Source organism: Taudactylus pleione, unplaced genomic scaffold, assembly GCF_031769625.1.
Source record: "Taudactylus pleione unplaced genomic scaffold, aTauple2 ptg000260l, whole genome shotgun sequence".
Lineage (NCBI taxonomy): Eukaryota > Metazoa > Chordata > Amphibia > Anura > Myobatrachidae > Taudactylus > Taudactylus pleione.
The window spans coordinates 1,224,967-1,252,637 of record NW_028284662.1 but is presented as its reverse complement, the minus strand read 5'-3'; the positions used below and the strand labels follow the sequence as shown (position 1 = coordinate 1,252,637).

The window sequence follows — 27,671 nt, the reverse complement described above, 5'->3', positions numbered from 1 at the left end:
GACTTTCGCTAGTTGATTATCCACCTGTGTGACTGTAATCGATCCACCATCAGACGAATGTGGTCCACCAAAACATCCAGAGACTGGGCCAGGAGGAGGTTGTCCAGGTAAGGTAAGCTCCTGTCACCTCTGCGACGCAGGTGCACTGACATGACTTTTGTGAAAACATGAGGAGACATGGACAGTCCAAATGGTAAGGCCCAAAACTGGCAAGGCCCAAAACTGGCAATGATCAGACCAAACCGCAAACCTGAGAAAGCGCTGGTCGATGACACATCCTGGATATCTAAGGATGCCATGAAATCCCATGGCTCCAGAGCTGGAATAATGGAATGAAGCGAATCCATGCAGAACCTGGGGATCCGCAGATACCTGTTCAGCTCTGAGAATGGGAAGGAATGAACCGTCCGGTTTCTGGACTAGGAAGAGGTTGGCATAGAAACTCCTACCTCTTGAGATGGGGGGAACAGAATGATAAACCTGGAAGCCAAAAGGGAGCAAATGGACTCTCTGAAAACTTTTGCCTTTCCTGGATTTGCTGAAAATCTGGTGGAAAAGAACAGCTCCAGAAGACACCTCTGAAAATTCAGTGTGTATCCCTGAGAAACGACCTCTGACCCAAGTGTCGGTTGTGGTCCTTAACCAAACCTGTGCGAAAAGCCGCCCTCCCACACTGGGGTCAACCTGGTGAAGGCCCGTCCCATCATGCTGCAGGCTTGAAAGCTGGCTTGGGAGCAGGGCGTCTAGTAGACCAAGGCAGCTTTCCTCTTGGCTTCTATCCCTTGGAGGATGACCCCTGAAATCAGGGGACTCAGGGCCTGATTCAGAGCTGCTCGTAAGCTGCCGCTCGTTCGCTCCGAGCGATGTTCGCACATCTGCGCATGCGTATGGGTTTTAGTACGCATGCGCGACCAGTCAGTGCGGTCGAAAATCGTGTGCTCACAAAATAGCGAATGCCAGCTAATTTGAGTGACAGGATGAGGCGTTTGTGGGTGGTAACAGGGGAAGGTGCTTGAAAACGGGGAGTGGAGATCCGAACGCAGGCGTGCCAAACGGGCGTTTTAAGGGTGTGCATAATTAACAAAGCAGCGTCATCTACCACGTCACTTGGTTGTCTTTTAGCCTGAACTGTTTGCATGATTGCGGTAGGAAAATCCAACCACAAGCACTGCGAGCAGTTCATACTCCTTTCGATGTACTCGATTAATCTAATAAATAACGGAGATGACGTATGATGCGAGCGGCCAGGGGCCGTTTTTCCAAAATAGTGAGCGCATGTTTCGTTCGTTCAGACATAGAGGCATCAACAGACCGCAAAGAGCGAGCGCTTAATTTAAATAGCCAGCCCCTTTTTCTGAACGAGCGTCTGCAAATAGCGTCCGGCTCTGAATCAGGCCCTCAGTCATTACCCTCTTCTGATACTTGAATACCGGAGCTTTGGACTTAGGAGTCTGCTCAGAATCCTTGGGTATTGAGAAAGTCTCAACATCGGAGGCAACTGAGAAGCTATTATAATGTTCTGAGGAAACCTCAGAATCGCCACCAGACAGGGGTGTAGAGCTCTTGCATCTGGGAGGCCTACGCTTGGATGCACAATTTCTGTCTAGCATCTGCTGGAAGGATATGGACACTTGCGCCAGTCCCTGTACAGACTGAGTAAACAACTGCATCCACGGAGTGTCTACTACAGACGATAGTAGATGCATAGAAGGCAGGGGGAGCAGAGCTGGGGACGGAAGCCTGGAAACCAACTTCAACATTTAACCAACTTCAACATTGAAGCCGGCTCCTGACTGGATGCCGCAGTTGAAAGAGCCTCCCTCTTGTCAGCCGTGAAACAATGGCCACAAAGGCCATCGTGATCTGGGTCCTGTTGATAGTATTAGCACATGTTCTACACGTGCGTGTTACAGAAGCGGAATGGGTATGTAATGCCGGCTGTCAGGATGCCTCCTGTCACAATACCGACAGCGGCATCCCGATTGTTGGTATCCCAACGGGTCGGGTAAGTATACTTACCCTACCCCTTCTCCCGCTAACCCTCCCTCCCTTCTTGCAGCCTAACCCTCCCCGTTAGCTCCTAAAATTGGCTCCCCCCTTAGTGCCTAAACCTAACCCTCTCCCTAGGGGTGCCTAACCTCCCCCGCCAAAATACCTAACCCCACTAACTGACCTAAACTTAACTCTCCCCCTCACGCAGCTAACATTATGGGCACCCCGGGGTTTACCTTCGTTTGGGCACAAATCCTCCTGGATTCCGGCATCGGTATTTCAACGCCTATCTTAACTCCCTTGTCGGGATTCCAGCGTCAGTTCAGAGACCGGTCGCCTCACCCCCATAGAAGCACCTACCTTCTTGGGAGCTTTGTTCTTGGAAGACATTGTAATGCAATCCAAGACATCCCCACACACAAAAGCTAATGCTGTGGTGTTACAGGGAAATGCAAAGAGTTGTAAACAGTACCAACTTCAACCAGTGGGGCTCCAATTGATACAGATTTAAAAGTAAATTAAAGCAGCAGACTGACCCTGAGATGTCCAAGTAGCGGTATCCAAGTAGGACAGCAAACGGCAGGGCACAACCATTCATGCGGCAGAAGTCACAATCAATGCAGATTACGGTGGAAAAATACTGCTCAACGGTCCAGCCAGCAAGGTATATGTGGAGACCAGAGCCCTAAGCTTCTCTCCCTGTGGAGCTGAGGCAGACAGTGTCTAAAATGGCTGCTCACTATGCCCAAGGAGGTGGAGTGAGGAGTGTGTCTGAGGCAGGCTCTCACCCTGTGCGAGCGCTCCCAAGGATGGGAGAGGAACTAACAGGATGATGCTATCTCCCCTGCTGGTGTAAACCCCCTCTGGCCTGGCTGTCACCACTTACAGCAGTGTCCTGTTTTAATCTGCGCTGTTGGAACAGGGCACCTAGGTCCAACATTGCCGCACTTACCTGACCACAGCACCCGGCAGTGGAACCTGACATTGCTGAGTCCGGCTGTCTCGCAGTGGAAATCACCGGCGCTGGAGCAGCTGCGAGGGCATCCTTTCGGGTGCCTAACAAAGACACCCTAAGTAAATAAAAAAACACAGTAACCCCCCCCCCACAAAAAAAAAAAAAAAATATCCCGGATTGGGTATAGTGGAGGAGGCCTGGGGTGATGGGAAAGAATATGTAACTAGTTGGTGCCCAAACTCTCTCCTCTCCAGGCTATACCATTGAGTCCCTATGCCCCCTAATGGAGAAAGAGGAAAACTGTCCATTAAATGCAATTTCTAGTACAGAATAATGGTAGTCACAACGAACATCAACATCCTCATCAGAAAATTCAACTGCGAGTTTGGAGCTGAGAGAGCAATTTCTCTGGCACGTTAGTTAGTTTCTTTTTCAGTTTTAACAAAGAGGAAAAATAAAAATTTAATTGTAGGTTAGTTATTCATTTTCTTGCATTTTAACTTATAGACCCCATAAGTGTTCAAAACAGTAAATAGGAAATTTGTGTTCAAGTCCCTTTCCAAAGTCCAGACAGTCCCACTTCTGTAATATCATCCAAATGTGGTGGACAGGGTACACAGTGCAAACGCTTACACAAGACAGGATGGTGAAAAGATAATAAAGGTTTCTTTACATCAGCTGGGATCTTCTCTAGGATTGGACCTATGATAGCATAATTGCATATACTGTAGATGTAAAATATAGCACACCACTGCACTGGAACCCGGGTATTTATGCAAATGGTATGGCAACTGCTTTTATTGCTACCAAACAAACGTGTTTTTACTAGTTTGCCAGTCAGATGTCTCTCCCTTCACCCACTGCAGGAGCCAGAAGGCGGAGCTCTGGAGAGAGCTCGAGTCTCCGGCTGCATGGAAGGAGCTGCTGGGCACTCGCTGGTAACAAATTCTCAGTGGGCACCACGGAAAATGGAGTAGACGGTGGAGGCGCCTCTCTGCGGTGCAGGGCCAGCTAAGCGCAATGCGCTGGTCCTGGGTGCAGCAGCCACTAAGAATCTGCCTGACTTATTGGCTGCTGCTGGCTGCTCTCGGATGTCCACCGCTATCGACCGGTAACCCCTGATGTAAAGAAACCTTTATGAGCTTTTCACCATCCTGTCTCGTGTAAGCATACATGTAAGAGTTTACCCTGTGTACCCTTGTCCACCACATTTGGGTGATATGTGGCGATGTCTGGACTTTAGAAAGGGACTTAGACACCATCTTCCTATATACTGATTTGGACTCTTATGGGATGTTAACCCATCCAACAAAATTACACCATTGATTTTTATCTTTATATGAAACAGGACCAAGCGAGAATTTGGAACACAGTTGATGAGAATACGGTCAGCTGGAACAATCCTTAGCGCAAGTGGTGTCACTGTTTTTAACTATGTATTTGTAGGTTGGTGACTTATTAGTGACCCACGCTGCTTTGGAGCGCAGGGCCATAAGTTTGATTGTTTTTTTCGTTATACCAACACTTGTCAATAAGTATCCTCACCCTCCCTCCCGCAGCTTAAACCTAACCCCACTATATACCGTCAGCCAGGATTTAAACGACATCCCCTTCAATAGTATAATGACTAAATTTGGTGGCATTAATATTAGAGCTACAGACAGCTCTGAATAGGGAAACTTTAAACATGGGAACAATGTATATTGTTAGATGCATCATCAGTAGTGGGCCATATTCTTTTGGTATTTATTATTGTCTCCCGCTGATCTGATGACCAAATCTTCTATTCAGCTCCACTGGGAAACTGATCTCCAATGCTCTTTTACCCTTAAACAATGGGAATCTATTAATTTATCTTCCTTTTCTCTATTCAAATGCACTAATCACACTGAAATGCATATTAAACTTGTAAACAGATTGTACTTGACCCCCTCTAGACTACATAGGATATGGCCTAGTCTCTAAATTTTGCTGACGTCTTTGCCACTCTGAAGGTACAATCTTTCATATCTTCTGGGAATGCCCCTTTTTGCATCCTTTCTGGCTAATGTATTTTCTCTTATAAAGGCTGTCCTTGGACTTACATCACCTCTAGATCCCTCCCTAGCCCTTCTACACTGGTACCCTCTTACTATTTCCAAATCTGCTCGTTAGGTCCTTGGTCACATTTTAATATACGCTAGGGCTAATATAGCCCAACATTGGACATCCCCTTTCCCTCCCTCATTTGCCAAAGTCATTACGAAAACCCAATTCCATTTCGAAATGGAGACTAGAGACGCTGTTTATTCTATGGCTCCATCCTCTTAGTGTGAAGTGGTATCTATGGCATATCTACGTTGCCGATAGTAAAGGTGCGCCCTCTGTAAAACTTACCCCACAAACCCCGCCCTCCCCTTGTAATCCAAACGAACTTCCCACGGGAGACTCAGATACCTAATGTATTTATCTGTTATATATTTGTATTGTGATATTTGTTTGATATCTATAGATGTCCTCTTATTTACCTTTTCTTTATTTTCTTGTTGCTATTGTTTCTCTTTTTTGCTATTTATGCCCCCTTCTCTTTTTTCTGTACCTTTATTTTCAATAAAAATGTATTGATGAAAAAAAAAGAAAAGCTGTGTACTAGCTTTGTACGATCATACATTTTCAAAAATGAAATCAACTAGACTCTGAAATATTTTATTATTTCACTGAGAAACGATTTGGATGTCACATTCAAACAAACTTTGTGAAACTAAAAGTGCAAAAACTAAAATTTGCAATCTGGAAAATAAAATAAAAAAAGGTCAGGATTTCCTCAGAAAGGATCCTGGAGGCGCTCACTCAAGATGCGACTTCTCATCCCAAGAGCATAAAGCGACATAGTGCATAGACCCCATGTTTTACAAACAAGACAGTATCTCCGGCCGAGATAAGCAGCATGTGAAGGAGATTGGACTCTTGGCAGACACTTCCGAAACTCACACATTCTGGGATTATTTGGCTTCTTTACTCCCTGTAATACACGTTAAAGAGAAGTTAGACAACTTTCAATTCTGCAAAAGTTTGACCTTTATTCATAGCCTGCATTACAGTCTAATGAGCATGACAGCTACAATTAGATTACTATTACTTTGGGATGCAGGTGTGAATTAGATCACCTCCTTTTCAAGCAAACCCTTGGTGATGTAATAATGATAAAGGTAACATCCATACGGGACACTGCTCACGTTGAGTACCGTTTTACTAATCATGTGTCCTTCAGCTGTCAATAACTGCACTGGTTCCAGTCTGACAGAGGACAAAAGCACGCTATCCACCATTTACATTCTGTACTTAGATCTGCACCGTTATGCTCAGCAAAAGTAGCTTTTCTATGGGATTGGTAGCACATACGATTCAGAAAGTCTAAACATACTTTTAGGCTAATTGGCTTAGGACAAAATTGCCACAGGTGTGTGGTGTTACGGATTTAGACTGTAAGCTCCACTGGGGCAATGACTACTGAGAATGATTAACCACCTCTGTAAAGTGGTGTGTCATAAGTTGGTGCTATATTATAGATAAGATGATCAGATGGTAGCATATACTACTTACAGGTTTACCCTGGTTCAGGAGGTAGCAGCAACGATCCCCACCTTCTGAGCAGCATCCTTCTTGGCTTGGTGAGCTTGCAAAACAGCCACAGCCTCCTCCACCTGGACAAGGTAAAGTCAAACTAAAATATGTCCATTGCCTAGTGACAATAAGAAACTCTTTAATTAGCTACCAATTATGCCTGACATAGCTCATCCCTCTCATTGCCACACTATTATTGTGGTCAATGAGCCAACGCCCTGACAAGTCAGGTCATACATCTATTAGACCTCAAACCAATATTGTTATAAGTTTAACCAATTGAAATGTAGGCTACTTGTGCTGTGTTATTATACAATTACAGTGATTAAAGGATATCATACAGTCCAGATCAAGACACAAAGGTAATACCAGTTAGTTCATTGAAGCCATAATTGCTGCAAAGAATAGCCACTGAAGCCTAGAACCATGTACCTTGGAGCGCAGGGACTCTGGGGACTCCAGCATGTGTAGAAGCTCTGAGTTGTCAATTTCCAGCAGCATTCCTGTAATCTTACCCGCCAATGACGGGTGCATGGCTTGGATAAGAGGGAAGAGACGCTCCCCTATGGAGTGATGGAAGACAGCATCTGTTTTTATCATCTCCCCTTCAACATCCAAACCACTTCCTTATAAAATAAAACCACATAGGACTCACCCAACATCTGCTTCTGTTCTTGGGGTGGGGCAGCAGCAAGCATTGAGGCTGTGAGAGGTTCCTGGCCCTGCACATGGACAGCAGGCTGCGGTGTCTGTGGGAAAAGGAGAAGACCACATTACTGTTGAGCACGTAAATATAAAAGTACACAGCCATTTATGTTTCTAAACCATGTTGCTTTTTGTTTCTATATGGTAATCTCAGAACTGCATGTAATACCAAGTCTCCCTTTAATTACCCTGCACATCTGTAATAAATTCTCTATCACAACACACGTGTAAGTTCCAGTTTAGTGTGTGCTCCCTCTTTGTAGACCAACAAGCAAGTTATATTTTCTGCAAACATACAAAATTAAGATTATTATTTCCATGTCACTGTCTAGGGAGTAATGTATGATATACACGGAGTAATATATGATAAACACATACAGGAAATACACAGGTTTATTAACCCATGAATTTACCGGGTCTCAGTCGCCGACCCTGGTACGGAGCAGGGTTGTGGATGCAGGACTTTGTCCCGGGTCCTTTCCATTTACACATAGCAAAAACCCAGGTCGATGCTGGTACACATGCAAATACCCGGGTTTTTGTTCTGTGTGAGAAAAAGTCTCTCACTCCTGGGCTGCCCTCTATAGGGCAGACGTATGAAGCGATAACCCTTTTTTTCAGCATTTTTGTAAAAAAAAAAAAAAAAAGTATGGCAGTGAAGCGTTATTTGGACTACAAAGTTGAGCTTTGTGTCGCTTACCCATGAACAAATAACTCCATCAGATGGAACTATGGTTAATTGCCAGTCCCACAACAATCACCAAATGATCATCAAACACGTCCGTTCTGAATGAGATCCCGTGCATGCCATTCCGTATCGCATACAGGCAGGACAGAGGGGTGACTAACACCTCACAGGTGACTTTGTAATAAATGTCAGTGCCAAGACATTCTCCATTGCTGCGATAAGTGGAAATGGAGGTCTCAATGAGGAGAAAAAGGCGCATGGTAATAAACAGACCCCCTATAACCTATGGTCACAGTGTTCCCCAACCAAACGAGAGATTTTATTTTCGTTGCCCAACCTCTATCTGTTATAAAACCAGGTTACATGGCAGAAACCACCAACCCGAGGCACCCAATTTGGGAACCACTGGCATAGTTACTTTGCTGAGTGCTGACAGGTGTATATAGTGCATTTGACTTCTTTTCTCAAAAAATAAGGCAGTACCTGCAAAGGCTGCACTCCAGGAAGTGGGCAACGGGTGTACTTGTACGGAGGAACAGCTCGTGGTGGAGGAGCAGACACTGGTTGTCGGGGGCCTATTGTCTGAGTAGCAGAAGATAATCCTGTTCAGAATAATAAATAAAAAAAAACCTGATAAATATAAACACATGACAAACAGAAGATGAAAACACTGCCTAACATGTAAAATCCACTCTAACCACAACAGGTAAGGATGTACCATAAGACAATGATTCCAAAACGAAAAGATATGCATGTTTCAAAGTTGTAGAGACAGAACACAAGGTGTAACATGCTCTATCTGGATTTCCTTTGCATTTTTTTATAGCACAGTGTGATCTTTCCCCAACTGCACCATGTAGCAGGTATAGGATGAGTTTACAGTGCATTATAACAGTATTACACAGTAAAACATAACTACATATTTATATTCTAACATTTTATAACTTAGATTCTACTTACACTGCATATTATTTACAAAATTTCCTCTGATCAGAAGTGCAAATGTAAAAATTGCCGGTCTAGCGTCCTTTGCTCATGCGAGGATGCCCTAAAAGGACAGTGTTTCTCAAACTTGGTTCCCATGGAACTCTAACAGCGAACGTTTTCCAGGTCATTTAACTGGAGCACAGATGTGTTAAGTGACAATAGAATAGATCTACAGGTGGTACTAATAAGTCCTGAGGAATCCTTGAAACCAAACAAAAATGAAAAAAAACATGGCGCTACTGGGAAGGCCTAATGTGTCAGATAATTTTCTCACCAACTCTCTGGACTACGCTGGGGATACCACGGGTACCCTGAGTACTTGAGGGTGGCAGATGGCGTAGTGACTGGCGAGGGCCACTCTGTCGTAGTGTGTTGGGCATGGGCTGAAAGCCTAAAAATGCAAATAAATGTGATTACTGCACATGCAGCAGGATGTGAATGTGCACACATGTCAAAGGTGTAGACAGTAAAAAGCAGATTTCTTAGTATGCTAACCTTGAGGACGTCCCGTCTGTTGCCAGCGAGGGCCAGGTCGCATCTGAGTCATATGATTAGGTGCATAATATGTAGGTCTGTTTTGAGCCTGTAAAATGAGAGACCACATTACACAAAAAAGGCACATGAAGGCAAATTACATAAAACCCACATTCCCTTCTTAAACCGAGACCAACCTGTGGCACAGCTGGTACAAAGTATCCGCCAGGTGCAGGCTGAAACTGATTGATCAGAGTGTTGGCAGGTAGGGCCCTCATTCCTGCTATACGTTGCATATACTGGTTGGTAAGATGAGCTTTCCGTTCTTCCTTCCTTTGAGCCAATGCCACATAAAGAGGTTTAGAGCCTACAATTCTTCCATTCATCTCAGTGACTGCTTTAGTGGCTTCTTCTGGTGAGGAAAAGCAAACAAACCCAAATCCTTTGCTACGTCCATCCTCTAGCATTACCTGCAAATGACAGCATGCATTGAAGTGTAGCACTATACATTTACAGCAAAATCCCAAATGCTAAGTAAATGTCTGCATGTGGCAGAGGTGTAGAGACAGAACACAAGGCATATGCTCAATCTGGATTTCCTCAGCATTATTATAGCACTGGGTGACCTCCCCCCGCACGGTACACAGCAGGGACAGGATGAGTTCACAGTGCATTGGGACATAACTTGGACGACATTGGAAATTCTTAGGACTCCATGCAAGCCATTATTAACCAAATTGCGCTCCTTTCTGGTAGGAAAAACAACTTTCTAAAAGGCCGTACTTTGAGGGGGTACACAAAGTCAGAGCTAGGGGCTGCCTCTCACCTTGGCACTTGTGATTGATCCAAACGGAGAAAACTCCTTCCTCAACTTCTCATCATCAATTGTATCATCCAAATTTTTTATATACAAATTTACACCCTGAGAAAAGTCAAACACATCCATACAGAACATGTCAAGATAAAGATATTCAGTATTGAATTACTCTTAGAAGTGAAACGTCTATTAAACATTGATAGATTTTAAGCTTGCAAGCAGGGCCTTCCTACCTATATATCTGTCTGTTATTACCCTGTTTTGTTCTATAAATGTTTCCAATTGTAAAGCGCAACAGAATATGTTGCGCTATATAAGAAACTGTTAATAAATAAAATAAACATTGCTCAAACTTGTTTAATTGTCACACTTTCTATACATGGAAGAACTAGTGCATACAAACCTGATAACGGCTGATTCTCTCCTGCTTCAACTGCTCAAACCTCCTTTTGAGTTCTGCCTGTCGTTCAACCTTCTTCTGTGCTCTGCCCACAAACATCACCTTTCCATTAACATCCCTTCCATTCATATCATCCACGGCCTGATAGAAATAACAGGCTGTTAAAGAAAACAAATACAGTCTCCCGTATTTTACCACACAAGTTCTGCAGAGCTCCCGAAAACCTGGCATTCCTCTGCAGACATTATAGGTCTGCCTTGTTCTCCAGGGGAGCTCTTACCTTATTTGCATCTTCATGATTTTCAAAGCTCACAAAGCCAAACCCTTTGGACTTGCCACTGGGGTCAGTCATCACCTTAACGCTCAGAGTCTTCCCTGCAGCCAAGAGACACCAGTTAACCACAGAGGTCACGGGGTCACAGCATGCAGGTGCACGGCACACGCATGATACCAGGCGCCCACATGCGGGAGCAGAGTCGGGACTCATTAGGTTAACCACGGCATACGCGTGAAACCAGAAGCCCACATGCATGGGCAGAGCCAAGGAGCTCATAAGGTTATCCACGGCACACACTAAGCCAGAAGCAACTTATTGGAATCGGGAATTCACAAAGTTACCGTATTTGCTGAAAGTCTCCTTCAGTCGCTCATCATCCATATCTTCCCCAAAGTTCTTTATGTAAACATTTGTGAATTCCTTTGCTTTGGCTCCTAGCTCTGCTTCCCGCTCCCTTCGACATTTAAAACGGCCAACAAACCTGGATAAGACAATTTAGGTGTTTGGCACAAGAATCAAATTTATTTTGACACATGCTTTGTTTTTTCTGGCTTTATACGAGACATTTAATTCTGGATTGTAACAGGTATGCATGAAGGCAGTCTATAAGATTATGTTTACAGAAAACACCCTTTATCATTTCTTCTCACATGATCAGAGAAATACAGGCCTTCCCCATGTTGCCACCCCAGTAAGAGTGCTCACTTTACCACTTCCCGCCTTACTACCATACAGCATCTCCCGCCCAGCACACAATGCCTCTCACACTTTGCGGTCGTTGAGGAGCATGCCGTTCATCTTCTCTATGGCTCTGTCTGCAGCGTCTTGTGTCTCAAAGTGCACAAAAGCGTAACCCTTGGAGCCATTCTCATCACACACCACCTGTAGGAGAGTAAGTCTCAGGAGATCCCTCCAAATCTCAAAGTGCAGCCCACAAACGAGAAAAGAAAAAGCCTGATCCCAAACACAGACGGAGTGACAAACTAACCTTACAGGAAAGAATGTTTCCAAATGCTGAAAAAGTGTCATAAAGTGCTTTGTTGTCAATAGATTTGTCAAGATTCTTTATGAAAACATTGCCCACACCAGATTTCCGAAGAGATGGGTCACGTTGAGACCACATAATTCGAATAGGCTTCCCTTTGATCACATCAAAGTTCATAGTGTCCAACGCACGCTCAGCTGCAAAATACAAAAACATTGGTAAGAGTGAACAGGGACGTAATAGAAGTTTATTTTCTACAGAGCTAAACCAAAAGAAATATTATGAGATCAAATGTCAATGAATATTAAGCAGGCGTGACATTACTCATTGTGAAATTAAGCTGCGTATCCACTAGGCGATTAAATTGAGCGATTGAACGATAGCGACATCGTTCAATCGCTCTTAATCGTTCACACATCGGGCTTGAAAATGTTAAAAACGATCAGCGATGTGCACTCCTGCTGATCGATTTCGACATCAATCATCGCCTGAATATGTCTGTATATCTGCCGATAACGACAGGTTGGGCATGTTCGGGAATGAGGGAGGGTGCCTGCACTGAACAACATATCGTTCAGAGTAGGCACTACAGGGCATGAGGAACGACTGTACGATTACAATGTTGTAATCGTACGGTCGTTCCACTATCTGCTAGTGGATACACACCTTTAGTTTAAACAGATCTGGATCTACAGGTGATTTTCCGATTGCCTTTATATGAGCTGTAAATGTATAATAGTGGCTGTTCCTATAACTGTTCCACATGTCTTTCTTGTAATCACAGATATATGACTGATTGTGTGAATATCTGTGTTTGGGGTAGACTACTTCAGGACAAGACTATCAACTATGAAATAAAAGGCTGAAAGTAAACTGTTTTTGTTTTTTATTACAGTGTGTTTATATTTGAACTCTTCGGTGAACTACAGGTTCCGCAAACTAGAGCAGATAAAACTGAAAACTATATTAGGAATTTGGTCTAGTGATGGTGCTACCGCACGTGGGGAAGAAATTTACCTATAGCTCATGCTGCTCACAGAGCAGTTGTTGTCTTATGTTTTGCATATGAATCCACTGTGCCAAATTTTATGTTTGTTTCTTTTCTCCTTTAACACCCCTGATATAAAATATCTGCAAGATAATATATAGCCATTTCATCTGTAAGATAGTATAAAATATAAATGTTAGGTTTTCATTTACTAAAGAGAAATCATACTCTAGGTTAGCACTAATAGTACATGCAAGTGGTCTCAGAAAGAGCAGCACCTGGCAGGCGGAGAGGTTTATTTATAGCCAGGCAGCTTTATATTCTACTTACAGCTGCACAGAACTCCCTGGGTCTAACCCACCACACATCAGCCCAGCAATACGCTCCTCAAATAGGGTGCTTTCTATTTTTACCCATTCCAATCATTCACATGGCACACAATTCAAATCCGGATTGTATTGCTACAAAGCAACATACTCAAAAGTCTCAATACCCACTAAGAAAAGTCGTGTATGATTGCAGAAGTGTTCCGTATTGCCAATTCTTCAGCCCTGTGCATGCGGAATGCGGGTTCAGATGATGGCTGTACACAGCCCTAGGAGGCATGCAGGCACTCACCATCTGCAGGCTGCTGAAAGTTGACATAGGCATATCCCAGGGACCGTCGTGTGATCATGTCCCTGCAGACCCGTATAGATAACACAGGCCCTGCTGGACTAAACTTCTCATACAGCATGGCCTCGGTGACATCGGGGTGGAGGTCACCCACATAGAGGGACGCCATGGGGTAGCTGCTGCTAGCTGTGTGCATCCCCCGCCCAGGAGTGTAGCCCAGTGAGGGGAGGAGATGGCAGGCTGGTTGATCTCCACAGGAGAGATAGAAATATTAAGGCGATTGCAGACGTGGTGTGCCCGGCAGCAGGCTGTGCAGTAGTGTGAGGCCGGGCTAAGTGGCTGCTCTCAGCTTGGGCTGCCCGGTGTGGCAGTGAGCAGCCTAGGCTCGGTATATGGGGAAAAATGGGGCACAGTACAATATGGATTAAACTCTCCGGCCGATGCTACACAGGAGACTAGGGGGCGCTGTTGTGTCAGGGGCAGTAGACTGGTGCTTGCTACTGAGAGCGGTGCTGTGGGGTTACTGGGTGCAGCGTGGCTGGATGGAAGGAGACGTTGCTTGCAGACACCGGGGGGTTATTACTATCTTGCGTTACAGCCGGATGCCGAGCGGTGGCCTGTACGGTGTGGCTATTACCCCTTGAGTTTCTGAATTTTGCTCCCCGGCCGCTTACAGACAGCACAGCCTGGCCGGCACCCAGCTCGGCAGCGAGCTACAGAGAGGCCGGATATGGGTGAAAGCGCGGCTTTTATATCCGGGTCCTTTCCCTGGTAACTCCTGCGCTATGGTCACAGCGACCTCTTGTGGCCGCCAACCATATAGAGAATTGGAAGAAATATACGCCGCCATATTGCAAGAGGCACGTTTATCGTGCAGTCATGAACAATATCACACAGACACACACACACATATTATATATGCAGACCCTCCTACATGACCCGTTCCATCAGATACAAAATGCTCTGCTCCTGAACTTCCCACCCAGTGGCGGAACTCCCAGAGACAATGGAGTCAGTTGCCGCCGGACACCAGCCCTGAAGGGGGCATCTGGCTCCATTGTCATCCGGGCCGGCCACTGCTGAGGAGGAGCTGCATTGAGAATGAGCGCCGCTGATCAGTGCTCCACCTCCAGTAGCGTAAATAAGGAGGACACCCATTTGCCGGGCGTCCGCTGAGTGTGTTACCAGCGGGCGCCCGCTCCTTCTCTCCCCCCCCCCCAGCGCCAGCGGCGGCAGGAGCTCCCTCTTGAGCTCCGGGTCCCACAGTGCACTATGGGAATGACGTCACTCCCATAGTTCCGAAGAGCGGGCGCCGGGGACGGAAGGCAGCAGGCAGTGGAGCAGGGGTTAAGGTAAGTTTTTTTTTTTTGTATGTGTGTGTGTGTGCGCGGGGGAGGGCATTACAGGGGGCTTAATACTGGGGGCACTACAGGGGGCTTAATACTGGGGCATTACAGGGGGCTTACTACTGGGGCACTAAAGGGAGCTTATTACTGGGGGCATTACAGAGGGCTTAATACTGGGGGCACTACAGGGAGCTTAATACTGAGGGCACTACAGGGAGCTTAATACTGGGGGCACTACAGGGGGCTTAATACTGGGGGCACTGCATAGGGGCACCACTACTGGGGCATTGTATAAAAGGAACTGCATAGGGGGGGCAGCAGCAGCTTGGGCTGGAGGGGTGGTGGTAACCTTTAATTTAGAGGGGGGGCACCAACATTTATCTTGCCTCCAGACACCTGGGATGAAGTTACGCCACTGTTCCCACCTAATTTATGATTGCAGTCACCTGTGTTGAATCACCTGTCTCATCAATTACATAGTTTAACACAGGTGACTACAATTACAAATTAGGTGGGAAGTCCAGGAGCAGAGCATTTTGTACCTGGTGGAAGGGGTCATGTTGGAGGGTAGTTATATGATGTATGTATGCATTTATTAATTAATCTGCTTGCCTGATTATATGAGAAGGGCAAACACTCGCCAAGAGGCACATGAAAAATCATGATTGTTGCCACCTGTGTAAAATCACCTTCCTCATCAATTAACTAGTTCAACACAGGTGATGTCAATCATATATCTAGTGGGAAGACCAGGAGCAGAACATTTTGAGGGATACCTAAGTGGTGGTAAGAGCCAAATGTGCTATAATCAGTGCTATTTTTATAGAAAAATAGGTTCAGGAACCCTTGGGGGGTGGGCGTCAATTGGTGCGTAACCAATTAAAAAAAAAAAAAAAGTTAAAGTTTGGGCTGTGAGGGTTTATATACATATATATCCTAAAATAAAAAAAAGACCTGCAAAAAAGACATGTATTGGCCATATATAGCAAATATACTGACATCATACCTGTTAGGTATATTGGGTAGTGGAGATGAATGCAATTTCAACAGAATATTGAACAATTGTGCCCTTGTTGGATACGCAATACTTTCCCCTTGCCCTGGATAATATAGCAGACTCTCCAACATGACCCTTTCCATCCGGTACAAAAAGCTCTGCTCCTGGATTTCTCTCTTAATTGATGATTGCAGCCACCTGTGGTGATACACCTGCCTCATCTATTAACTTGCTCAACACAGGTGTCTGCAATCATTAATTAGGTGGGAAGCCCAGGAGCAGAGCATTTTGTACCGGATGGAAGGGGACATGTTGGAGGGTAGGATATAATAGTCCATCCACTTAGGATTGCACTGAAGCCATTTCTCTGGACCAGAACAGAAGGCAATTCTAGGTTTAAACCAATTGTGCAATTCTGATACACTATTAATCTATGATTTTGAGCTGAACACCTCCACAACCAATTAACGTGGTGTCAATCTTGACTATCGCCGGTTTTCACCCTGTATGAAGTGGCTGCAGTGCTGACCCTTTAAGCTCATTCACTGTAACAGAAATGCTCATTTGGACTGACCCTATAATTCATTGCTGCACAAGATCCATATGCATGGCGAGTATTAGGATGAGTCCAGACTGTTGTTTTTGTTGCAAATCATGAGATAAGTCTGGATAGTCTGGGTAACAGCAGTCAGAGCAGTTCTACAAACAACGTCTCATGGACTAACATGTTCGACCACAAGAAACCAGGCACATTTCTCACTATTTCACCTTTGCCATAGTAATTGAAAAAAATTATTTAGATGTTATTAAAAAAACAATAAGCGCAATTATCGTTTTTTCACATATCGGCAGGGTAACCTACTGGTATGTGTGCTAACCAGTGATGGTTTCCCGGGGTCCATCTACACATGAGAGCTCTTACGATGTTTGTGACATCTCGAGCATGCACAGTCCGGCCATCCAGGAGGTAAGACACAGAACATCAGCACTAGGGTGATATGCTGTGGGTCTTACACAGATCGCTGGAAGGGGGAGTTTTCTCTCCCATACTGCGGTGCAGACATGTTTTTACATCTCAGCATTATTTCTCCTACTTTGCCTCTGTAAGAGGTACAGCAGGAAGAGCTATAGAGGGACGATAAGAGCCACTATACTACAGTACATCTGCCCATTTGTACCTGATGGAAGGGGCCTTGTTTGAGGGTCTGCAACTACAGGGTTCCAATTGTGAAGCTGGCCACACACTAGACCAACTTTCATCCAACCATCAAACTAGTTGGCTGGTTGGAATGAAAATCTGGTAAGGAATGGGAGTAAATGACAATCAGCAATTTGCTCCTAAATGCCAGAAAACAGATGAAAATGGTCGTCAGACAAGTATGTTAAATGTTTGATCTAAACAATTTCTTCAAACAACTGTTTTTGTCCATTTTCTGGCGTTTGGGAGCAAATAGCTGATTGCCATTTGCTGTCATAGCTTACCAGGTTTTCATTCCAACTAATCAACTAGTTGAATGGTTGGATGTAAGTCGGTCTAGTGTGTGGCCAGCTTTACAGGCAAGCCTATTTAAACTTTCCTTCAAGATGCAGCTCATTACTTTTATAATTGCGTGTCTATAGGAGAGACCAGGGATGTAACTAGGTATTTGAAAGCCCCATAGCACAGTTTGTAAGTGCCCCTATGTACCAACCAATGGTGAAAAATTTATTTAACACGTGTAGCTTTGACATGAAAGATGGCCGCTCCTCAGCTCTGGGCCCCATAGCAGCTGCACCGCTAGCACCTATGGTAATTACACCCAAGGAAGAGAGTATTAGTGCTGCAGAGGCAGAATCCAATTTATTTTCTGTAGCCAGCACATTTTCAGAAGCAGACAATAGCCCTGAAGACATTTTCCACAAACTATACAAAGTAAAAAAAAGAGAGATTGACTATGTCTTGTACGGAACAACACTGTCAGATTATCACTTGAAAATTATACCAAGGGGTTGTGATCACAGCACCCTCTTGTGTCGCCAACCATATAGTGAATTGGAAGAAGTATGTGCCGCCATATTGCAAGGGTCATGTTTATCGAGCAGTCAATAAGAACAACAACAACTCACAGACACACACATATATAATGTATGTATTTATTAATCTGCTTGCCTGATTACATGAGAAGGGCAAACACTTGCCAAGAGGCACATGACTGCAGCTCCTCCAACATGACAGTCCAGTCGTATTATTATGAAAATAGTGGTTACAGCTGGATAAGTGGGACCAAGCCTTTTAACAGCTCTGGCTGACTTCCATTTTGGACATACATGTCGAAAAGTGTTAGAGACTTCAACTTCACTGATTCAGATGATCAAACCAGACAGAATAATGCTCCTAGGCATACAGTCAAGGGCAGCAGAGGGAAAGGATCGGTAAGAGCCAGAACAATAAAAACTTTTACTAGAGATCAGCGTAATGAATAATTACGCCCAAAATATTAAGCCCAGATTTGGTACAAACAAACATAATGACTTACATAGGAATATAGGAGCTAATTCAGACCCGCTCGCAAGTTGCGGTCGCTCGCTGGCAAAAAGGGGCTGGACATTTAAATGAAGTGCTCGCACTGCGTCGTGTAAGGACGCCCACTATGTTTTAGCGAGCTACGGCAAAGTGCGCTCGCAAGTGTCTAAAGATGCTCCCTTGCCACTCGCAACACACGTCATCTCCGGGAAATGTAGGATTAATCGGGACCATCAAGAGCCATCGGAGCTGCTCGCAGCCCTTGGGGTTGCCTTATCCTTCCGCAAGTACAGCGATCAGTGCTGGCTGAAATACATGCAGCTGACGTGTACAATGATGCTACTTTGCTAATTATGCACGCCCTTTAAACAGTGTTTTGGCGGCCTGACACGCCTGCGTTCGCACATCCACTACCCCGTTCACAAGCACCTTCCCTTGTTACCACCCACAAACGGAACTATCTGTCACTCAAAGCAGCGACCTGATAGTGGCTTACAAGCAACCAAAATCAGATCGCAACGAATGGCTTACGCACGTGCACTGCGAATTATACGCATGCGCAGATGGGCGAAAATCGCTCAGAGCGAGTGATCGTGCCTTAGCGAGCGGGTCTGAATCAGGTCCATAGTTCTATGCAAATTGAGCCACAAATTACGTCTAAAAGAATTATTTTAAAACACCACAGAACACAATGTACCATCTCCTACAATGTTCCAATTCTAAATTTGAGTCTCAATCTAATAATTACAGCATCAAAATCTTCACATGGCTCATGGTGAATCTGTCACCAAATACGCTGCTGTTCCTTCAAGAATACAATATAATTTAACAAAACCGGAACTAGCTTTGAATAAATCATCTACATTACAATGGTATACAGTCAGTATCCCAGCACCACTGATATTACCGGGGCCGGAATCCAGATGCCTATCACAGTCCCGGCGCCGATATCCTGACTGCCGGGATACAGAAGGTAAGTAACGGGGTGGGGGGGAGGATTAGGGTGCGGGGCTAGGCACTAGAGGGACGGTAAGGTACTAAGGGGGGAGGCTTAGGGTTATGCACCAAAGAGGGAGGCTTAGGGTAGGGAGAGGGGGAGGGTTAGCATACCGAACAACAAGTGTCGGTATGCTAACCCTGTCGGGATGCCGGTGTCGGGATTCTGACAGCTGGGATCCCAACTGCTGGAATCCCATACCGATTCCCATACAACAATTAGGTAATACGCCCTGTGGGCAAAGGGAGAGCAGTGGTGATACAAGATTTGAGTCAGGAGATCGATAAGCAACTATTGGTCGCCAACGTTTATATCAGCTTGAAAATAAATCCAACACATGAGTTAAAAAAAGAATTGGACACACTATTCAATATGGCAGCTACTAATGGGAATATACCCAATAAAGTAATTGAATCTAAAAAAAAGAAATAAAAAAAACACACCCTGTAGTTCCTATATTGTACACACAAAAGTTCACAAATACATCCATTATGTACAGTAGATGTTTAAAATCCTCTATATAGCCGTACCACATCATCAGGGATTGTTGGCCATGAAAGAGTTGTGGTATATGCCTCGCCTTCCTGGCATGGAACCTACACTATATTTACAATTATTGAACTTGGTAATGTACAGAAACCATTTTCTCCATAATGGCATATTTTTCTTGCAAAAGGTGGGCTGCGCTATGCGGTCTAATGTGGCCCCGTCCGATGCAAATATAATCAGTCTGTCTTCTTTTACCAACCAAACAGAAAAAAACTGGATCCTTCTTTATTTAAGATACATTGACTACCTCCTTCCCTTATCTTATCTCCTTATTAACTTTATGCACTCACCTATGAAATTTACATTTTGCTGCAGCCAAGGCCCCCAGACACGGTACGATTTTTTAAACGATATTGCTGTTTTCAACCATTTGGATCGATAAATTGTTTAAAAATGTGCCGTGTGTAGGCACAATAACGAGATGCGAGCTCCCGTTGGTCGTTGGTAGTGGTTGGTGATCTCAACATGCAGAGAGATCTCGACATATTTTTCACGATTTGGCACACATCATTCCGTGTGAATGCACGATGAATGATATCATGGACAACAAACAATTGATCATCACTTTTCCTGGCCACTCCCCTCCTCCATTTTGTGCCAGCTGAGGACGGAGAGAGAAGACTGCAGCGTGGATCGTCTTGGCTCAGATTTTGTTATGTTAGTATCAACAGCAATGCTTTTTCTACAAAGCGCCTGTATTCCACTGGGCCACCAATGCCACTGCCCCACCAATGTTTTATGCCAGTGTCCCCAATGATATGCCACTGCCCCACCAATGTTATGCCTGTGTCCCCCAATGTTATGCTACTGCTCACCAATGCCACTGCCCACCAATGTTATGCCTGTGTCCCCCAATGTTATACCACAAATTTGGTATTAAAATGCAATGCAAAAGTTAAACACAAATTATTACATTTTAATGTATTAAAAAAACATAACAAACAATAAACAGGTTAACATTTGAAAATTTTAAAACATGAAAAATACAGTAAAAACATTAAAACTATAAAAACATTAAAATAACAAGTGAATCTAAAAAATGTTTTCCTTTTTTTTTTACAGAATTATGGCAAGTGAAAGAGAGATGGAATTCTTAACAGGTTTCCTTGAGATTTACCGTGACCACGAATGCTTGTGGAAGGTAAAATCAAAACATTACAGTAAAAAGTAAAAGAAGGCAGCAGCCATTGAGGAGCTTGTTCGATATAGCACACCGTAGCACAATGAAGCATGCCCTAAATGGGTCAAGGCCAAGATCCAGAACGTCTGCACTGTATATTTGAAAGAATATAAGAAGATGCAGGACTTGCGGGCTTCTGGAGCAGGGGCAGAGAACATCTATAGAACCTCGTTATGGTACTACAACCTGCTCTGGTTCATTCATGAACAGGACCCTCAAAAACCATCCCAGTGTTGGATGGTGGAGAACATGCCAGGAGAGGACACATAAGAAGCGGGTGAACCATCTTCTTTGGCTGTGGTAAGTACAGACTAGGGATGTGCGCCGGACCATTTTTGCCGGATTTGGATTTGGTTCTAATTCGTCGTCCGGCTTTGGTTTTGGATTTGGATTTGCCAAACTGCGGTGACTGGCTTTGGATTTGGATTTGGAATTTTTTCATTGACAAAAAAAACTAAAATCACATAAATTGGTCCTTTTTTTCTTCTTAGAGTATCATTAACCTCAATAACATTAATTTCCAGTCATTTATAGTCAATTTAGACCACTCCACAGCTTATAATATTGTTTTCAACATTATTGGCCAAAGGTTGCAGTGAGCTGACTGGTTACTAAGCGACAAAGCAGCGGCGCAGCGGCACAGACAACACAGTTTAAAGCACATCTATGAAACATTGCCACACAGCAGTGGCAGAAATGAAAAGTAGTCACCCACCCAGTGGGGTACGGCCAGCAGAATCACAGGACTTGTTAGATAGTGGGCTATGGCCCAAGGAGTCACAGTGCACAATCTTATTCACATTACACCGCACATAGGCCCTGATTCACATTACACCATAAAGTAGTGTCTCTTATTTATGTTACGATACACAATAGTGCCCCTTTTACACAATGTCCACAGTAGTGACCCTTTTACACAATGCCCACAGTAGTGACCCTTATACACAAAGCCCACAGTAGTAATGCCCCTTATATAATGCCCACAGTAGTAGTGCCACTTATACAATGCCCCCAGCAGTGGTGTCCCTTACACAATGGCCCCAGTAGTGGTGCCCCCTATGCAGTCCCCTTATGCAGTGCCCTCAGTAGTAGTATGCCCCCCAGTAGTATGCCCCCATTAGCAGGCCTCCAGTAGTAGTGCCTACACATCATGACTTGATGTCCCCATTAGCATGCCCCCCAGTAGCAGTGCCCCCATTAGCAGGCCCCCAGTAGTAGTGCCCCCATCAGCATGCTCCAAGTAATATGCCCCCCAGTAGCAGTGCCCCAGTAGTAGTGCCCCCATTAACATGCCCCCAGTAGTAGTGCCCCCATTAACATGCCCCCAGTAGTGGTATGCCCCCCCTTAGCAGGCCCCCAGTAGTAGTATGCCCCCCCTTAGTAGGCCCCCAGTGGTAGTATGCCCCCCTTAGCAGGTATCCAGTAGTAGCAGTATGCCCCCCGTTAGCAGGCCCCCAGTAGTAGTAGTGCCCCCACTAGCAGGCCCCCAGTAGTAGTAGTGCCCCCATTAGCAGGCCCCCAGTAGTAATAGGCCCCCCCTTAGCAGGCCTCCAGTAGTAATATGCCCCCCCACTAGCAGGCCCCCAGTAGTAGTATACCCCCCATTAGCAGGCCCCCACTTAGCAGGCCCCCAGTAGTAATATGCCCTCCACTAGCAGGCCCCCAGTAGTAGTATACCCCCCACTAACACACAGGCATAAAAAAAAAGAAAACTTACCTGAATCCTGCTCCCGCCGCCGTCCGCTCTGCTCTGCTGTCACACGCTGAGGAGGGAGACGGAAGAAGGAGCTCATAAGTGAGCTCCAACAGGCTCCCTCCGTGCAGCCGTCAATGAAAGTCTGTGTGACTCTCATTGGCTGCTATTACAAACACACAGCTGCCACTGGCGGCTATGTGTTTGATCTGTGTAGGGCAGACCGCTATCACAGCGGTCTGCTCTACACTAGAGGAGCCCTGACGTTGGATTCTCTCACGAGAATCCGACATCAGGGAGCTGCGGCTCGGCCTCAAACGGGGATCCGAGTCAGGCGGGGAACACCCGAACAGCGTTCGGGTGGACTCGGATCCCCAATGTTCGGAGCAGTTCGGATTCCACAGAATCCGAACCGCTCATTTCTAGTACAGACACAGTGCTTACACATCATCACTAATGTTTTTTAATAAACTCCTTTTAACATTCCTAAATTGTCCACAATGTTTTATTGGAGACAGTCCTCCTGCCATGGCACTGCCCCCACTCCATTAAAATAGGCCAGGTATTGCTCCCTGACCTCTTTAGCTCGCTCAGTTCCCGTTGTTTCCAGATTTCCAGGTGCTGACACAGAGGGCAATTGAACTATCCCCTCTGGCTGGTCAGGGTCGTCTGGCATAGCTGTGCCTGATGTCCTTTGTTGGGTAATTTTGCACCTGAGAAAGTTGTGCAGGACACAGCATGCCAAGACGAACGACCCAATGAATTTTGTCCACGTGCAGGTTGATGGCGGTGTGGAAGATGCAGAAGCAGTTGCTTAAAATTCTAAAGGTGTTCTCCACAATCTGCTGTGTCCTGGAAAGCCTGTAATTGTAGATTCGCTTCTCTTTGCGCATATGGCTTCATTATGTGGTCGTGCAGTGCAAATGCCTCGTCAGCTACAAACACAAAATTGAGCCCGTGCTTAATTTTCTCCACAGTCTGCAATTTTTTATGGTCTTTGAGGTGAGCCTATCGTAGAATATGGTTTTTTTTATCACATCTGAAGCACAACCTTTTTTTCCGACATCATCAAAGATGAACTCGTAGTTGGCATTCACCACCACCATGAGAACAATACTTAAAAATCCTTATAATTGTAGTAATAAGATCCGCTGTTGGCAGATGGGGTTATGCGGATATGCTTTCCTTCAATGGCTCCCCCGCAGTTTGGGAAATTCCATCGCCTATCGAATTAATCAGCGATGGCTTTCCACTCCTCCACCATTGATGGGAACTAGAATAAAAAGTAAAAAAAAAATTTAAAACATGATATTTATGCAACTTTTTTCTCCCCTCCAACAGTGTTCTACACCAGACATGGACCTGAGCCCTACCCCCCAAATGGCTACCGTGTCTGAAAGCAAGGGTGAATCCAGTCAACCACCGGGCAAGAGAAGATATCGGCGCAAGGCACCGAGCTATCAGTCAACGTCATCTCACCACTGAAGCAGGTAGAACAGGCGCCACAAAAAGCGCCCGATAATTTCAACCACCTAGGCACCCATATAGCAAGTTGTATACGTTTTACGGATCCAGATCAGCAGATCCACTTTGAGCAGATCCTGTACGACATGGTGATAGGGGGAAAACTAAAGAGCTGGCCTATACCACACGGCTTACTGATGAGCCTCTGCCCCAGGCAACTGTCCAGCCCGTTCAGTTGGTTGGTCCCTCCCCATCACACTATAACTTCCAAGCCACCTACCAGTCCACTACAGTGATTGGTCCAACCCCATCCCACCATACTCCCCAACCCACTTACCCTACTCCCCAAGCCACATACCCACCCACTGCCTCAGAGGCCATCTACAGAGCCATGCTGGAGGCAGACGAGGAGCCGTCTCAGTTTTTACATTTTTGAAATGCAACCCAAAATGTATATTTTCTCCCCCAATTATCAACAAGTTTTATCTTTCCCAATAGCCACTATGGTATATGGTGGTAATGATGCTGATTGGACGTGGTCACTAAACACATGGCGTAAGGAGATATTGTTGGAAGCCGGGGCTACAATCTGGACTTGCACCATGTGTTTCTTGGCCTATTCAATCCGGTGTCAGAAACACAATATATCATAGAGCAGCATAGCTATTGGGACAGATAAAACTTGTTGATAATTGCCTTTTACTTTTATGTTACAACAAATGAATCCACATATGGATAATTTATAAAAAAAATGTTTTATTGATGTTGTTGCCTGAAGTATCAACAAGTTTTATCTTTCCCAATAGCTACTCTATGATATATGGTGGTAACGATGTTAATTGGACACAGTCACTAAAGACATGGCGTAAGGACAGATTGTTGGAAGCCATCCGGTACTAGTGGATGAGAAAGTCATTCATCCAGGCACCTTGCCTTCTGTTCCTTCCCCAACAGGGTCCACATCTTCCAATACCTTGGCAGAGGGTCAGCATAGCCTGAGTGTGACAGTTTGTACAGGCCATATGAAGCCGCTGGATCGCCAGGGTGCAGGGGCGTTACAAGATCTCACATCGAGAATCAGGATGCAGCACAACACCAGGTGGCTCAATATATCCATGTACTTTCCGGTCAATTACTCTCCATTCAGTCGACTCTGGCCACTATACTTCCTACTTCTTCTGGATCTTCGAGAAAAGAAAAAACAAGGTAGCGCTAGTAGACAATATAGATACAATTTATTATACAAATGTTACAAGCAATAAAAATGGATAGTAAACATTGTTTCAATATGCAAATATGCTGGCAGTGAAATAGAGCTGATCAATGAAAAGCAAAGTCTCTCCACACTAGTAATAGATGTCCCATAAAAAATAATAAAAAATATAAAAATAAATATAAAAAAATCAGTGGAGGTAAGGTTGAATGGATAGTACCTTAATCGGGTCCACCACCGTGAACAATGGCTGGATCCGTGGTTCCCCGATAGAAGAAATGGGTTGTGATAAGAAGTGGTGAACTCCTGTGGCTCACAGAGTACTGGTAGCCTGCTGTGAGGGCTTCTCTTGGCCTGTGCACACTGACCACTGGATCAAATGGTGCGGCTTTGTGTTGCTGCTGTGCGTGATGTCCGGCAAACTCCAGTAGGCTTTCCGCTTGGTGTCCCCGCTGTTAGCTGGGGTCCGTGCACCCTGACCACCGGGTCCGTAGGAATGGTGAAGACATGGCTGTGGGTTGCGGCTGTGTGGATAGTCCGCCACACTCCAGCAGGCTGTCCACTTGTGGTCCCCGCTGTAGGCTGTAAGCCCGTGCACCCTGACCGGTGGGTCCATGAAGAGAGTATGAACACGGCTGCAGCATGATGGATAAAGCAGCAGGCCAGGTGTGTAGAACCAAAGGGGGGATAGGCAGATACTGTCTCAGTGGTGGGAAGACCCAAAGGAGGAATGATCAGCTGTAAGTCTCTGTATAAAAAGCAACAGCATATAGCCCAATAGCCTTAATGCGTTTCTCCGGGACAACACTCCCGGTTTCTTCAGAAGGAGGGCTGGAATGATTTGCAGTCCCATGAAAGGTTTAAATAGGTTACCTAATCACACACCTTTCATTAATAGGTAATTAACACTTTGTTCATACCATGGTCTCACTTAATTTGTTTAAGACATTGCATTAAAGTAGAAAAAAAATATAAAAAAATATATAATAATAATAATAATAATAAAAAAATAGTAATCATACTGAATAACATTCTTATTTATAATAAAAGAATAAAAAACAATATACATACAAAAGAAAAAATTTACATAAATCAATAATTATTATTAATTAAAATTAGTTTATAAATAATACAATATGTACTTTTAAAAAACCAATTATAAAAAATATATTTAATTCTAAATTCTCTATTGATCTAATATACAGAATGAATTCTCAACAATGTATGGAAATTATGATAGCAGGATGATGTGGAAAAAGATCAAATATATGTGTTTTAATAACATTCTATAAACAAAAAATAAATAAAATAATACAATGGATAAATGATTTATTTTACTGTATTTATTATTTCCTTAGGTCTCAATAATTTAACCTTACATTTTAACTATAATAATTATATCTAGACCCTCATATATACTTGATCTACTGTAGTCTAAATATACTATGCATAAATATAACAAAACCGTCACTGTTTATACTATTTAAGACCCCATCTTTAACATCTAATTCTATGGTTTCATTATGTCCTTCTGGGAAGAGAGGGTGCATGACATGTATCCAGTATGCTTCCCTGGCGCACAACTTCCAGTATCTGTCACCTCCTCACTCTGTGTGTCCAATTTGTTCTATTATGATGGCAGTCAAAAGATCTGACCTCGCATTATGTGCCTCTGAGATATGGCGTGACAGACTGTGGTTCTGAAAACTTTTTTTAATGTTCCCACAGTGCTCGAGGAACCTAATTTTAAATTTTCTCGTTGTACGTCCAATATATTGGTTTTTGCATGGACATGATAATAAATAGACCACATAGTCTGTCTCGCAGTTCACAAAGGACTTAATGAAATGAGCCTCTTTGGTTACTTCACAGATAAAAGTATTAGGCCTATTAGTTATAGGTTTGCAGGTAATACATCTATTATGGTTCCATCTGAAGCAGCCTATTGGTTTATTGGCACAGGGTATTGTGGAAGATTTTTTGATCATTGCATTACTATTTGATTCCCTAAAATGACTGGGGGCTAATTTGGACTGTAAATTATCTGCTTTTTAAAAATAACCGTTGGGTGGTTACCTAATTCTTTCTTTAGAATAGGATCCAATTGTAATAAATGAAAATTACTTTTAATAATCTGTTTAATTTTAAATGAGGCGCTGTTTTGCTTAGATACAAAGACAATCGATTTATCTATTCGATTGTCATCAGAAAAGCATTTGTTCCTTATTTTTTACTTTGTTTTT

At 44.3% G+C, this 27,671-nt stretch overlaps 1 protein-coding gene, 1 long non-coding RNA gene and 2 other non-coding genes across 6 annotated transcripts; 1 reads left to right on the top strand and 3 right to left on the bottom strand.

Moving 5' to 3' along the window:
* Nucleotides 1-5,616: 5,616 nt before the first annotated feature.
* Nucleotides 5,617-14,215, bottom strand: PABPC4 (poly(A) binding protein cytoplasmic 4). Of its 3 annotated transcripts, none has more exons than XM_088481031.1 (15): nt 13,490-14,215; nt 11,887-12,080; nt 11,665-11,780; nt 11,240-11,379; nt 10,902-10,996; nt 10,625-10,762; nt 10,231-10,326; nt 9,602-9,874; nt 9,426-9,513; nt 9,205-9,321; nt 8,427-8,545; nt 7,206-7,299; nt 6,983-7,113; nt 6,530-6,630; nt 5,617-5,948 (listed from the first exon to the last, which is right to left on the bottom strand). In XM_088481031.1, exons 1-14 carry the CDS (start codon nt 13,680-13,682, stop codon nt 6,544-6,546), a joined length of 1,881 nt encoding a protein of 626 aa, XP_088337157.1. In that variant the 5' UTR covers nt 13,683-14,215; the 3' UTR covers nt 5,617-5,948; nt 6,530-6,543. The 3 variants fall into 3 exon arrangements, with proteins under 3 accessions (XP_088337157.1, XP_088337158.1, XP_088337159.1); XM_088481032.1 differs by lacking the exon at nt 13,490-14,215 and adding an exon at nt 13,369-13,467; XM_088481033.1 differs by lacking the exons at nt 11,665-11,780; nt 13,490-14,215 and having other exon boundaries at nt 11,887-12,025.
* On the bottom strand, nt 8,694-8,828 carry LOC148514719 (small nucleolar RNA SNORA55). Its single transcript, XR_015879466.1, has one exon. It is a non-coding gene; the product is annotated as a small nucleolar RNA SNORA55 (small nucleolar RNA).
* LOC148514718 (small nucleolar RNA SNORA55) lies at nt 9,949-10,076 on the bottom strand. The gene has a single exon (XR_015879467.1). It is a non-coding gene; the product is annotated as a small nucleolar RNA SNORA55 (small nucleolar RNA).
* Nucleotides 14,216-20,955: 6,740 nt separating the features above from the next.
* Nucleotides 20,956-26,191, top strand: LOC148514716 (uncharacterized). The gene is made up of 3 exons (XR_015879465.1): nt 20,956-21,358; nt 24,093-24,241; nt 25,022-26,191. It is a non-coding gene; the product is annotated as an uncharacterized LOC148514716 (long non-coding RNA).
* The last annotated feature ends 1,480 nt before the right edge of the window (nt 26,192-27,671 follow it).